The sequence below is a fragment of the Lepisosteus platostomus genome, chromosome 13 (genome assembly GCF_059453375.1).
Source record: "Lepisosteus platostomus isolate fLepPlt1 chromosome 13, fLepPlt1.hap1, whole genome shotgun sequence".
NCBI classification, from domain to species: domain Eukaryota; kingdom Metazoa; phylum Chordata; class Actinopteri; order Semionotiformes; family Lepisosteidae; genus Lepisosteus; species Lepisosteus platostomus.
Genome location: NC_142623.1, coordinates 12,824,297 through 12,837,409, shown reverse-complemented (window position 1 = coordinate 12,837,409; position 13,113 = coordinate 12,824,297). Strand labels below are relative to the sequence as shown.

At 35.8% G+C, this 13,113-nt stretch overlaps 1 protein-coding gene across 1 annotated transcript in view; it reads left to right on the top strand.

Annotated features, from left to right (window-relative positions):
- The window catches only part of epha10 (EPH receptor A10), a 266,058-nt gene extending 257,780 nt beyond the window's left edge, over window positions 1–8,278 (top strand). Inside the window, exons 16-17 of the mRNA XM_088603157.1 lie at window positions 2,902–3,066; window positions 4,023–8,278. Coding sequence (XP_088459283.1) covers window positions 2,902–3,066; window positions 4,023–4,137 — 280 coding nt within the window. The 3' untranslated portion in view covers window positions 4,138–8,278. The remainder of the gene's footprint in view (window positions 1–2,901; window positions 3,067–4,022) is intronic.
- The last annotated feature ends 4,835 nt before the right edge of the window (window positions 8,279–13,113 follow it).

Here is a 13,113-nt window from a genome sequence, read left to right as displayed (position 1 = left end):
TTGTTCACCTTTAGAGACATCTTCTCCTTTTCAACCCTGCCATTAATTCCACATTCATGCAGGCAACATCAAATGGGTTTTTAACATCTTGTATCCTGAAGATTCCAGCGTTTATTAGAGATCTTCAACAGCTGCCTTTTGATTTGTATTTGCCTTATATATCACTTGTCTCACAGTCTGAAAAATATATTTGTATTCCCTTCCTGGAAGGATCTTTTTATGTTATTCACATTTTCTTGCTTTTTGTCCATGTATAATGTCACTCAAAATTACATCTTTTTAGAAATATTTTTCATGTTTAACTCTCATTTGCAGAATCGTACCCATAACAGAACTGAAAAAATTGTAATGACCTTCTGATTTTTCTTTCTCTTATGAACTGGGGTTATTTTTTAAGTTTTCCAGTCTGTCGATGCAGCTCCCTTCCTTAGTTCCATTTGAAACATCTCGGATAAAGTTCTATATATAGTATTTCTCCTGTCCTTTAGTACAACTGGGAAAATACCATCCTGGCTCTTGTAACGCCTTAGTATCTGTTATATATTCTCTCGAATTGACTACTGCAATGCTCTGCTCCTTGGGGTATCTAAATCTACTCTGAACAAGCTGCAGTATGTACAAAATTCAGCAGCCAGAATCCTGACCAGGTCTAGTGCAAGTGTTCACATTACTCCTATCCTGGAGTCCTTGCACTGGCTTCCGGTCAAATTCCGCGTAGACTTTAAAATCCTCATGCTCACCTACAAGGCTTTACATGGCTTGGCACCTCAATACCTGTCTGAACTTTTACCGCCCTACTCCCCACCTCGCAACCTCCGCTCTTCAAATTCTGCCCTCCTTACTGTCCCCCAAGCCCGTCTACATTGTATGGGCGACAGGGCCTTCTCCTGCTATGCCCCGAAGCTCTGGAACTCTTTGCCCAAGGATATTAGAGAGTCACCTTCTCTAAACTCCTTCAAATCCAGACTCAAAACCTTCTTCTTCAGAAAAGCCTTTACTTAACTGGTTCCATTCTTCACCCCTCTGCTCTTCTTAATACCATCTTCCACGGTCTCCTCTATTGTTATTGTTGTATTGTTGTAATTATAATTGTGTCCTGTCTTGTGAAATTTTCTTATTTATTGTTGTAGTCTTCTTATTTATTGTTATTGTCATCCTGTAAAGCGCTTTGAGAAGCCACCTTTAAAGGCGCTATATAAAATAAAGTTTATTATTATTATTATTATTATTATTATTATTATATTTTACTCAGATTACAAATTACTCAGTACTGATGTAGGTCCTTTTATAACCAGGGAACACAGTCAAAATCTTTTAATTCAGAACGATAAACCAGATTTAAAATATTTATTTAGCTGACTATTTGACTATTTGTTAGTACTGATCTGATATTATCTTGAGAACTAAAATCTTTACAATTATGTTGTTTCAGTATTAAAACATTTTCAGAATTATTTCAGAGATTTAAAGTTTACCTCTAGGGTTACCATACTGTGTCCACAATTTCCCATTGGTTCTACCCTGTGTATTTCTTTATATCCTGGTTGTTTGGGAAGACCCGGTCAATAAAGGCATCTCTAGTGGTGCCTTTACAAACTGGGTTAAGAAACAATTACTTACCATTTTCACTATATCAATTTCAGCATAACATTTTCCATCAGATTATCCCAAATTTTATATAAATCCAAATTTATTTTGGAGCATTTGAACCCCTTATACTGTACAGTACATACCATATTACCGTTGCAACATATAGTACTTTCATGAGCTCATCAAACAGTAAGCTACAGTACAGTATGGGTGCGCATGACTGTATTGGGTGGTTTATACAGTAGTTGTACCCAATACTAGCTTTTCAGTAGCCTAACATTCTTCCATTTTGTCCCTCATAGCTGTAACATAGAGAAATTAGTATTAAATCACTAATTTCTGATTAATTGATGTGTTCTAATGAATTGATATGTAATAGTGTTTTGTGTTTTGCATGAGCATTTTTGATCTAGATATTTTTGATCTACTGTAGATGTTTTATTGGGGGAGTTTAATTTTGTTACAATGTTTCCATGGTTTGGTCAAATTCTAATGATGACAAAGCCAGGCAATAAAACAAAGCATAGAGTACTTAAGCCGTTAACTGTTAACTCGTTAACTCACCTGGATGAGAAAATAACAGCACTGACCTGTCACAACCCCCCTCACTTATGAGGAATGAGCCAGGGAGGGTGCTGCAATGGTGAAACGGGATGGTGGAGCTGTGCTAGAAACAAGTGTACAGCCAGGAAGCATTTATACATAGGGAAGCAGAAGTGCAATGTTAGAATGTAACTTCATTTCGAACTTTTGTTAATAACACTATTTGTTGAGGTAACAATATAATGTATAATTTTTAACCCAGATCCTAGAGGGATATTTTGTTTATTTCAAATCAACTCATTTTCTTCATTGAACCCTTAATTCTTGTGGGGAACAGTATTAAGTTCCTGTGTGGCTGTACAATCATACTGTATAATTGATTAAATATCAAATTAAGGCAGTTGAAATAAAAAATAACAAGTAGTAACTTAGAGAATTATTAAATACAGTATCTATTAGTTTTGCTGCCCATCAGACACAGATGTCTGAATTAAGAAAGGTGTTCTATAAAAGAAAATACCAAGTATCTTAAAAATGGTTGGAGGGATATACTGTATAGTCATATGAATATATAGTCATATGAATATATAGACACAACAAATAAGCATGAGCAACTCTGAACAATGGTATTATATTAAAATATACAGCATAACATCATGCAAACTATTACAAGCAATATTTCTGGTTAATGACATTATTAGAGTTTCATGCTAAACGCCTTTAGGGTACCAAACAACACTCACTCACTGTAATGTCATTGTGTTGCAGAACTCTCAGTACCTCCATTCCTTTGACTGAGCGCACCTTCAGCTCCTTTCCCAGTTTCAGCTCTGTGGGAGAGTGGCTGGAGGCCTTTGAGATGGGCAGATACAAGGATAACTTCACAGCAGCTGGCTACTGCTACCTGGAGTCAGTAGCACGGATGACAGTCCAGTAAGTGTCTAGAGTAGCAGTGTGAAAAGTGCTGCACTTACTGTACATTATCACAAGAAATCCAACAATCAGTTAACAAGAAAAAATGACTTTGTGTGAGAGAAATCTGGTTTTGGTTTTCTGACAGAAGTTGAAAACTTTGAAATAGGGTGTGGAGAAAAGAGTCTTTCTTCCTCTTCAAACTTCACACATTTTTTAAATCTTTTTAATCTGGAGCAAACATTGCTCTTCTGTTGCTATTAGTGTCAAGAAAAAGTAGGCTGTATTCTTGTACAGAATCTTCTAGACCTGAAACATACTATACTAAATAATATATTTGGATTACTAATAAAATTATCCAACAGTAAATATCTCAGTGTTAATATGTATGCGAACCCTAAGATTCAGTTACTTGTAAGACATTTCTAATACCTGCTTCTGAAAGCACATCAACTTTTATAAATTCTGGCCTATTCCTCCTAACATGCTGTTTCAGATTGGTGACACATGAACAGCTCACCTCAGGTGCTGGTATAACACTTCAATGGTGGTTAGTTCAGTACCCTGACTTGACTAATCCAAAATGCAAAATTTCTTTTTCAAGCATTCTACTATAAATCTGTCAAAGTATTTGTTAAGTTGTAGTGTTATTCCCTTTGACACAAGAGGTTGTTATTCTCACAGGCTTACTGTACATACGGCTTTGGAGTACCCTTAAAACACCACATAGTCAGCTATCGTATCATGAAGATTATACATTTACTGTAACACAAGCTTCTTGACAGGAAAAAGCAGGTTAAAAAAGAAAAATGTTGAACATAAACCCATGACAAAAAAACACTGGTGACTCACATCATTACTGATAAGGTGGCATTACAGAGACTCAGTGTCCAGCATGTGTTGCCATTATTGATGGAAAAAATGCAGGAGTGAAGTTTGGTGATGCCTCTCTCTTTTTTGTTTGCTCTGCTCTGCAGGGATGTGATGAGTTTGGGGATTACATCACTCGATCACCAGAAGCAGATCCTGACCGCTATCCAGACACTGAGAGCACAGGTCATACAGATGCATGGCCGCGGGGTACAGGTGTAGCCCTAAAGGACACACGGTTGATGTACTTTTAAAGTTAAAGGAAGAAAGACTGCCAAGGGCAGCTGACAACATGCATTTTACAAATGGAAGAGTCCAGCGGGAGGTCCTGTGGAAAGAATCTGGAGGAGTGGATTCAGCTGAGCTTGCAGTGCTAGTCTGATAGTCCCTTTATAACAAGAGGTGCTGTTCTTCTGGGCACATGCCGGTTCTGCATCGGTACAGATAACAGGTTCTGTTTCCACCTCTGAAAATGCTTTAGTGTGATTCGATTACTATACTGTCTGTCATACTGTGTCTGTGATGACTTCCAGGACTAACCTAGGAACGTCAAATGTTAACAGGGTCCTAAACTTTTGTCAAAAAAAGCACTCACTGTGAGAGGCCCAGAGAGCAGAGATCATGATCACTGTCCTGTACCTGATCTGAATATCTGGAAAGATGCAACAAATTTTAAGCATGAGAAAAGGTGGAAAACGTTCTAGTGGGGTGAAAAGAGAGTAGTTAATTATTTGATATTTTTGTTTCTATGTTACACAATTGCACATATATGTCTCTACAGACATTTGATGGCAAGATTAATGATTGTTTATTAATTGTACCATTCTCTGGGCCATTTTTAAATACTCTTTTGGTACGTGTAGACCAGAAAAACACAGTATTTCTTAAGTATCCATATGCTATTTGTTTTTGTGGGATCTTGGATAAAGGAATACCAAACATCAACATATGTAAGTGGATTTTGTTCTCACTTACACTATTTTTTTTCTTTTTCTAACTGATTACATACAATCATTACCTAAATCAAAAGGGATACTGCTGTGTCTGCACACATAATAAACACACTGTAGCTTCTGAATTTGCAAGTTGGTGTTTTTAAATGTCCTCCCAATCCATCACCGGTTCTGTCCCAAGAGACAGTTAACCGTTTGTGCAAACCACACAACCTGATTTTGCATTTATAAGCCGTACATAGCAAACTGGATAATAAAGATAAAAACTTCTGGCAGCCGTTACAGTAGATATGTACAGGCACTGAACCAGATGTTTATGTTTGGTCATGATGGTAAGTTTTTTATGGTGTGAGTGTAGTTTTATTAAAATCTAATTTCTTAGAAAAAAAGTTGGAAAAAAAACTTTATATTGACTGCAAGCTTTATTTTTGCACTCATTTAAGCCAACAGTCTCTACATTAGCATTTCAGATTCTCTTGAAAGCTGAAACCGGAGTGAAGTTGTCTCCATTTGGCTTTTTATTTGCAAATGCAAGCCCTTGCCACCATGCAGTGCAAGTGTTAATCATGAAGGATTTCACTTCCTGACAAATGGCCATGATAATGAGAAGGCTTGAGCACAAAAGGGTAAAATTTGCAAACCATTACTCATGTGGGTCTAGATGGAAGACAGAAATTGGCGATAGAAGTAATGAAGCATTAATTCTGGGTACAATCCCAGAGAAATGCAATATGTATCATGGAAAGGCTGGGATGTGATACTGTTTTGTTTTGTACTGAAAATATTTATCTTTAAAACCCAATAATGCTAAAAAAAAACTCCAAGTTAAAAATCATAGTATTCATAGAATTCATTTTAAATGACTTCCTTTATATCGAAGAAGCTGCATAAATAGTTGATACCCTCCAGACGTGCACCTTAATTCCACATTTAATCTACAGAATTTTTTAAATTCATTATACAATTTAGATAAGCTTACCTGTGCTAAAACATTGCTGTAAACCTCTACAGTAATTGTCAATGCAGAGAACTGCTCCAGCTTGTTTTAATAGAGCTATTAATCTGTCTTTTAGAGCCTCTGCAAAGCTGCGAGAGAATCCATTGACTGAAAAAACAAGATTCTAGATCTACACAGTTTTATATTTGGCTATAATTATTAGCTAAAGAGCCAGTCCATGTGGAGGAAAAAACTTTGAGGGTGTAATTTTACTTCATAAGAAATAACAACACCCAAGAATGAAAATGTATGGGAAATGTTTATTGAGTTTTTTAATTATTGGGTATTGTAGACCATTTCCCTGGCTGCAGGACAAGGAGGCAGGGAAGTTTAGAGTTAATATCATCTAGAGTGAGGAGTTAACCAAGGGGCAGCTACACAGCTGGAGATGGTTGGAGGAATATTAATGCAAAGAAGAAAAGACTTACATTTAGTATCTCTAGTTTTGTTTGTTTAGAAAGTGGTGTTAGGAATGCTTAACGTTTGTGGCGGCTGAGATAGTGACAGTAAACATGGCTGAATCCATCCCAAATTAGATTGTAAACTCAATTTGCATTAGCTTATTAGCTTTGCATGGTTAGACTGTTATTGCTTTATTTATTTTATTTTGGTCAGGTGTTTTTCTACAGAGAAAGTTCTGCAGATAAACCCAAGATCTTTACGGCAATGTCGGCAGTATTTTGGTGGAACTCAGGGCAACAGATTCCACAATTTCTTTTTCCAATTTTGTTCTAATATAATTTAAGAGCGGCACTTTTGATTTAAAAAAAACATGACTTGACATTACGATAAAGGTGCTTTGTGATAGAGGTAAAAATGATTGTTGTCATTTGAAGCTGAACAAATTCATGAAACAATACCTTGAAAACCACCTTGTAATTAATGTCTTTGTTTTTATTGTGAACTATAAATATGTTTTACACTGCCCTGCACTGAAAAAATTGTACTGTAAGTGTCACAAAGGGTTCTGATCCTATGATCCATTGTGTTTAGTTTATTATCCCCAACCCAACAGTGACTGGATCAACTGAAATTATAATCAGCTTGGCTCAGAGAAGCTTTTTACATTTTGCACATATGAGGCATTTCAATAATTAAGGTAACAAGATCTCTCATGGTTAAAAATGACATTCCCAGCAGGTATAGCAATATGTTCGACACAGTATTACCATCGTCTGCTTCACCGTGAGCCCACACAAGCATGCCACCTGTTCATCATAAAGACAAGAATCGGCTAAGGACGTCATCAAACACAGTAGTTTGGAGAGAGATTTGATTTCTGGGCGCGGTTTTTATTGCCAACCTATGGATGTGCAAAGACCTCATATCGTACCACAGAAACAGGTGTGAGGGCGAAATGATCAATGAAATTGATAAAAGCAAGACAGATGTTCAACATGAACAGCTACCTGGGCATCCAAGCACTTCCTCCACGAATGAGAATGTGTGCTACACTGAAACATTATCATCTACTCCAGTTCCAATCACACTATTTACAAGCACACTTGTAGCATGGGAGTTCCTGTCACCTTATTTATGGAAACACCTTCGTATTTACCCATAGCAAATATACATTTTATCTTTAATGGTTTGCAAATATTGCATAAGAAATAATACAGCAATTGATTTACTCGTGTTAAAATGTCTTATTTACACTGTTTATACACTAGGGATTCTTCTCCTGTACTTGAAAAATGTTAATTTTGTATGCATGTATTACAATGATGTTTCACCACGTCAGCAAGTCTAAATTAATTGAAACCTACAGGTACAGTAATCCTACAACCCTCAGCCAAACATAGCTTGTATACTATTTGTATGAGAGCATGTTTATATTTAAGATTGTTAGTCCAAAATAATGCCAATAATTAAAAATAAGCTGAGTTCCCTGCTTTAGGTCTCCATTATGTAGGATAAATATTTTGTAAATGAAAGTTTCTGTTGTAACAAAATCATTTTTGAGCATTTTTCTACAGACAAAGCTGGTTAAATTTTCTAAGCCATATCCTTTAACAAGAGAAGAGTCTGGTAGTATCTGGAATAGTCTGACAGTAATGTGTTGACCTTCCCTTTATACCACTAAAGCATTTTTATTCAGTTTAGAAAACGTCTTCACTCACTTGCTGCTTAATGTGGCTTTTTTATATATGTCCATGGTCAAAATGTGAAATAATGTAAATATGTATTTGAAAATGCAATCTATTTTTATAAGTTGTTTGAACAAGTGTATTCAAATATCTTCCCACTGTGTAACAATTTTATTGTTTGGGTTAGGAATATACAGTAGTTGAGAGAGTTTCTGAGTGTTTTAGAATAAAAAAGCAAGTTTTGTTAATTTTTTGATAATTTATACTTATTAGAACTCAGTTTCCTGTTAATATATAAGAAGTGTTATTAAAAAAATACAAAAATACCATTCTTGTTTTATTTGCTTCTTTAAACATTTCTGGTTGAGAGCATATACAGTATTAATAGTTAATTCTAAATACCTGAATGAACTACCAGAAAACAGCACAGCAAAATTCATCTCTTGTTTAGCTGTCTCTGGTAGACTGTTTTTACAGATAACTTCCAGGGAAGACTTAAAGAGTACAAGGACATACTGTAAGGGAGTTTAAGATAATATTCTTCCCACTTTACTCAGCTACCCTGAAGACATGCCTTCTAGCTAAACCTGAACATATATTTTATTAATTTTACTCGCTGTCCTTTACACACAGTGAGTCAAAAGTACATCTATGCTGAAACAGCCTTGTGCGTTGTCTTCGTTAATTCTTTTCAGGACTTATACTTAATATTTGCTTATGCTTCAGAAAACTGAAAAAAAAAAAATCAGGACCTTTTAATCAAAGTGAAGGGAATCTCTCTGCCTGGAGTCTTGGAAGAAAAGTTAAGTCCTGACAGACTGCTTGCAGTCACACGGTTGGAAATGTCAGATTGCCAGTTCACTTGGAGAGAGAGGATAAGCAGTGACTTAACCAGCAAAAATGAGTTATGAAGTAATGTAGCTTTTAAGGTGCAACATTACAGCTGGTGATTGGTTTAGGATGTTATCAGGTATAATCCTGGTACATACCCTACAGGTCCCTCATTAGCGGATGTCCTTTGGGTAATGTACAGTGACCTTGGGCCAGTGATCGTAGCAGAAAGAGACTTGCTAGACTTAAAGAAGCCCATCTGTGCTATGTACAGTACAGTACTATTAAGATGTTTAACAGCTCTTAATTCAATAGCATGCTTTGCCACTATACAAGTAATGAATAACATTTCCTGTACTCTGCTAAATACTCTTAAACATTAGCGTTTCATCCCTAAACTTTCAGAAAATTCTGTTTGCCTAAAAATAAATACCTCAAATGTTTTCTTGTTTATTCTTGATTCATTGTTTTTTTTCCCTGTCTCCCTTTCTGCTCTGTTAGAAAAGGGAAGCCATTACCTTAACCAAACCTTTTAGAAATCATTTTTCATTTAAGGAACAAGTAATAGGTTTATTCCATGCTAAAATAAAGAAGAAGAACACACACCTGAAGAAGGCTCCACGGCCGAAACATTGTGTTTTCTTCTTTTTTCAGCATGGAAGAAACCAATGACTTGTTCCTTTGCAGCCTACACATGCTGACGCAGCTACCCACCTGAACTACGAAATTTTTCATTTAATTTCAATTCGTGAAATTTTACAGATAACTTAAAATATCATACTATTATGGTACCAGGAAGGAGGGCCAGTATAAAGAAGGTTGTGACTAAGCAAATAATTCAAGGGTCGTTTAAAAAAGATCTGCTTATATCATATGCAGAGGTTTTCTTGTGTGTTCTTTTTTAATTTGGAGGCATGAATTATACTCACCAGAATCGGAGGATCCTCTGATGAATTGTCTCTCTCAGTGGCAGGCACTGCATGGATAGCTCAAGGAGCTGAGACAAAACCTCCATCACGTTCCCTGGTCTGAACAAACTCTGGATCTCAAATGTTTTGGGAACCAGTGAACCCGATGGACCATGCAGTCCAATCCCACACACCATTACTCTCATCACAACACAGCTGATTATGATCCTGCTGGAAGAATGGGATGAAATATGCATGTATTTCAGAACCTTGCCCTGTCCTTTTAAATCTACCCTGTTTTTTTACCTTTGTTTTTTTTTTTCTCAAGTTATTCATTGGGGTTCCTAATATTGTGACTAGTCAGTATATTTTTGTACTCTACTGTTTAGATTTTCAGATATGTAAGAATTTCTCTGAACAAAACATTTTTTTTTTCATATTTGAAATACTGTAGCTAATTATTTTTATTTTATGGAATCTGCAGTTGACCACCACTTACTGTATGATCCTCATGCTTTTATGAAATTGGTGAGGACCAGGTGTGGTCTTCTCCAGCACATACTGTACACTGTCAGAGCGCCTCACACTGGATCCCCCAGTGCTAATGGCAGTTCGCATGGATTGGCGGAGTGATTCTTCCCTCACACCATCAGTACAAAGTGCCCAGGCACAGGGATGGTGTGTTGCATAGAATATTCTGTTTGACTCAAGCCCACTCAGTCTGAGCAGTCCTCAGAAATGTGAAATTAAGAAAATATGATAATGAGAACAAGCGTGTTAGCCCATCAGTGCTCATATATTTTATATACACTGATTCCTTTACCACAGAATTCCTAGGTGTGAAAACTGCCAAAATGTGTCAATAACTCTTATGTAAACAGGAGTGTTGGTACAAATTGTTTTAGAATGTTTCCATTTACTGTATGTTCTGAGGATCCAACTACACCTGAAATAACTGTTTAGATCAAACTTGAGTCATTTTTAAAGTTTAAAAATTTTGAAGACCTCAAACTATTTTTTTTTCAGACATATCTTACATAGATTGAAAAGATTAAGCTCCTTTACCCTGTTGTGCTTTTTGTTTTAGTGTGCAGGGTTTGAGAATGCAGGTGTTCAAGATACAAGATGGTGGCATCCCACAGTTAGACTATTGAGTGCTATTACTGTCAAATTCTACAAATTAAGTTACATTTCTGGCTGTTAACTGTTTGATACTTTCACTTTAAATTGTAGCAACCTGGAAAGTTTTATTGACTGATGTTTCTTTGAAGTGCCATGACAGAAGAAAAGATCAATTGAAACACTCCAAAAAGAGAACAATACATTGCATGAGGCTGTCAAAACACTCATCGCCCAAGTCAAAACTATTGCCTATGAAAATAAAGCAATGAATGAAAATTTTAGACTTTCAGTGCCACAGCACAAGCGACAACTTGATTTCACCATAAAATCTGAACATACCTGACAACTCAGAAAATGCAACACAAATTAATTAAATCAGCTTTGAAACTTTCATCAGAAACTCTAAACAAAAGAATTTCCACTTGGTGCAAAAATCAAGACAATGCGTCACACAATGGACTGAGGTAGGCCAAAGTACTGCAGGTCAATTTTATAAAATAATAGCTCTACCACAAAGCACTCAAGTGAAGTAAGTGCAGTTTATTTACACTGCTTCCCATTACCCCCTATTACCTAATTACCTACTACCTATTACCTATTACCTATTACCTATTACCTATTACCTATTACCTATTACCTATTACCTATTACCTATTACCTATTACCTATTACCTATTACCTATTACCTATTACCTATTACCTATTACCTATTACCTATTACCTATTACCTATTACCTATTACCTATTACCTATTACCTATTACCTATTACCTATTACCTATTACCTATTACCTATTACCTATTACCTATTACCTATTACCTATTACCTATTACCTATTACCTATTACCTATTACCTATTACCTATTACCTATTACCTATTACCTATTACCTATTACCTATTACCTATTACCTATTACCTATTACCTATTACCTATTACCTATTACCTATTACCTTTGCTCTGATTTCAGCCACAACTACCTAACTCACCAACTGACTCCACTATTAGTCTGAGGAGCCAGCTTATATACAGTAGTATGTAAGCCCCTCCCCCATTTGGAACAAACCATTTCTCCTTTCAAAATCATAATTTCACAATTAATAAATACATTCATTTGATTTCTTACAAAAGAACATAATCAAATATATCTTAATAACACAGTTTACATTTCCCTTTATCCTGGTTCAATAAACATCAACAAAAACAATCAAATTTCCCCCTCCTCACATGCATGTGGTTTTAACCATCTCCATAAATACACCTTTAGAAGTAGGGTTAGGTTTGGCCTTCTGAGGCCACCATAGGTTGACCCATCTTGGAAGTTCCAACACCAAACAGTGAGTATCATTCATTTTGAGAGCACTCTCTATTCATGCCACAGTGCTCACTCATACCCGTATGTTTTAAGTATGTGAAATGAAGTAATAGCAGCTACTAGTCAAGCCCTGAGTGTGCATCCTCAGGAACGTTTCTAGCAACTGTTTAATGGAAGGTGTACAGTATGACTAGTGTTTCCTGTGCTCTTTGTACCTCATGACAGGCTCCTCTGTCACATAATGGAATGTTCTCAGACCCATTGTTGAGAAATATGAACATTGAAAACAGGCAATTACTGTAGTTAGGAAAGCAGCATGAAATACAAGATATAAAGGAAAAGCCTGCTGCAATCATGAAACAATATTGGGAAAAGAGAAAGTGCTGTACAGTACAATTGATCAAAACAAGTGCAGTACTATTAGACCTGTCCTACTGTAGGTTCTGTGATTTCTGTATATTGTCCTTTTGTTGGTATATGTTGGCATTGTATTTGTGTATGACTGGTTATCAATGAATTAATGTTGGATTAGGCTTGGGAATCATGCAATAAGGAGAGAAGTAAATACTGCTGAGTTCTGATACATAACAGTATATAAATTAAAGCTGCTTTGTTATAGTAATGTTGTGTACATCTGGACTAAATCTGTATACCTGTATATTAATATAATTATGTATTAATATTTTAAGCAAAAAAAGTTTACAATTATTACATATGTATACAACATAATGGTTTATTAGGGACATTGTAATTAACAAAAAGCTATTCATCTTCACCATTTGGAAACAAAGCTATCTCACTTCTACACCATCTATTAAAAAATGTCTAAAATAAAAGAGTTGGTCAAAAATATGGCATTGAAAAGCAGTACCTATGATATTTTCAACTAGAACATGCAATGAAAGCACCAAAATAAAATGAATGGTACCCTTCAACTGCTTCTGCTTATGGAATATATCAGTTCAGTTTGTCATATGCACAAGTGC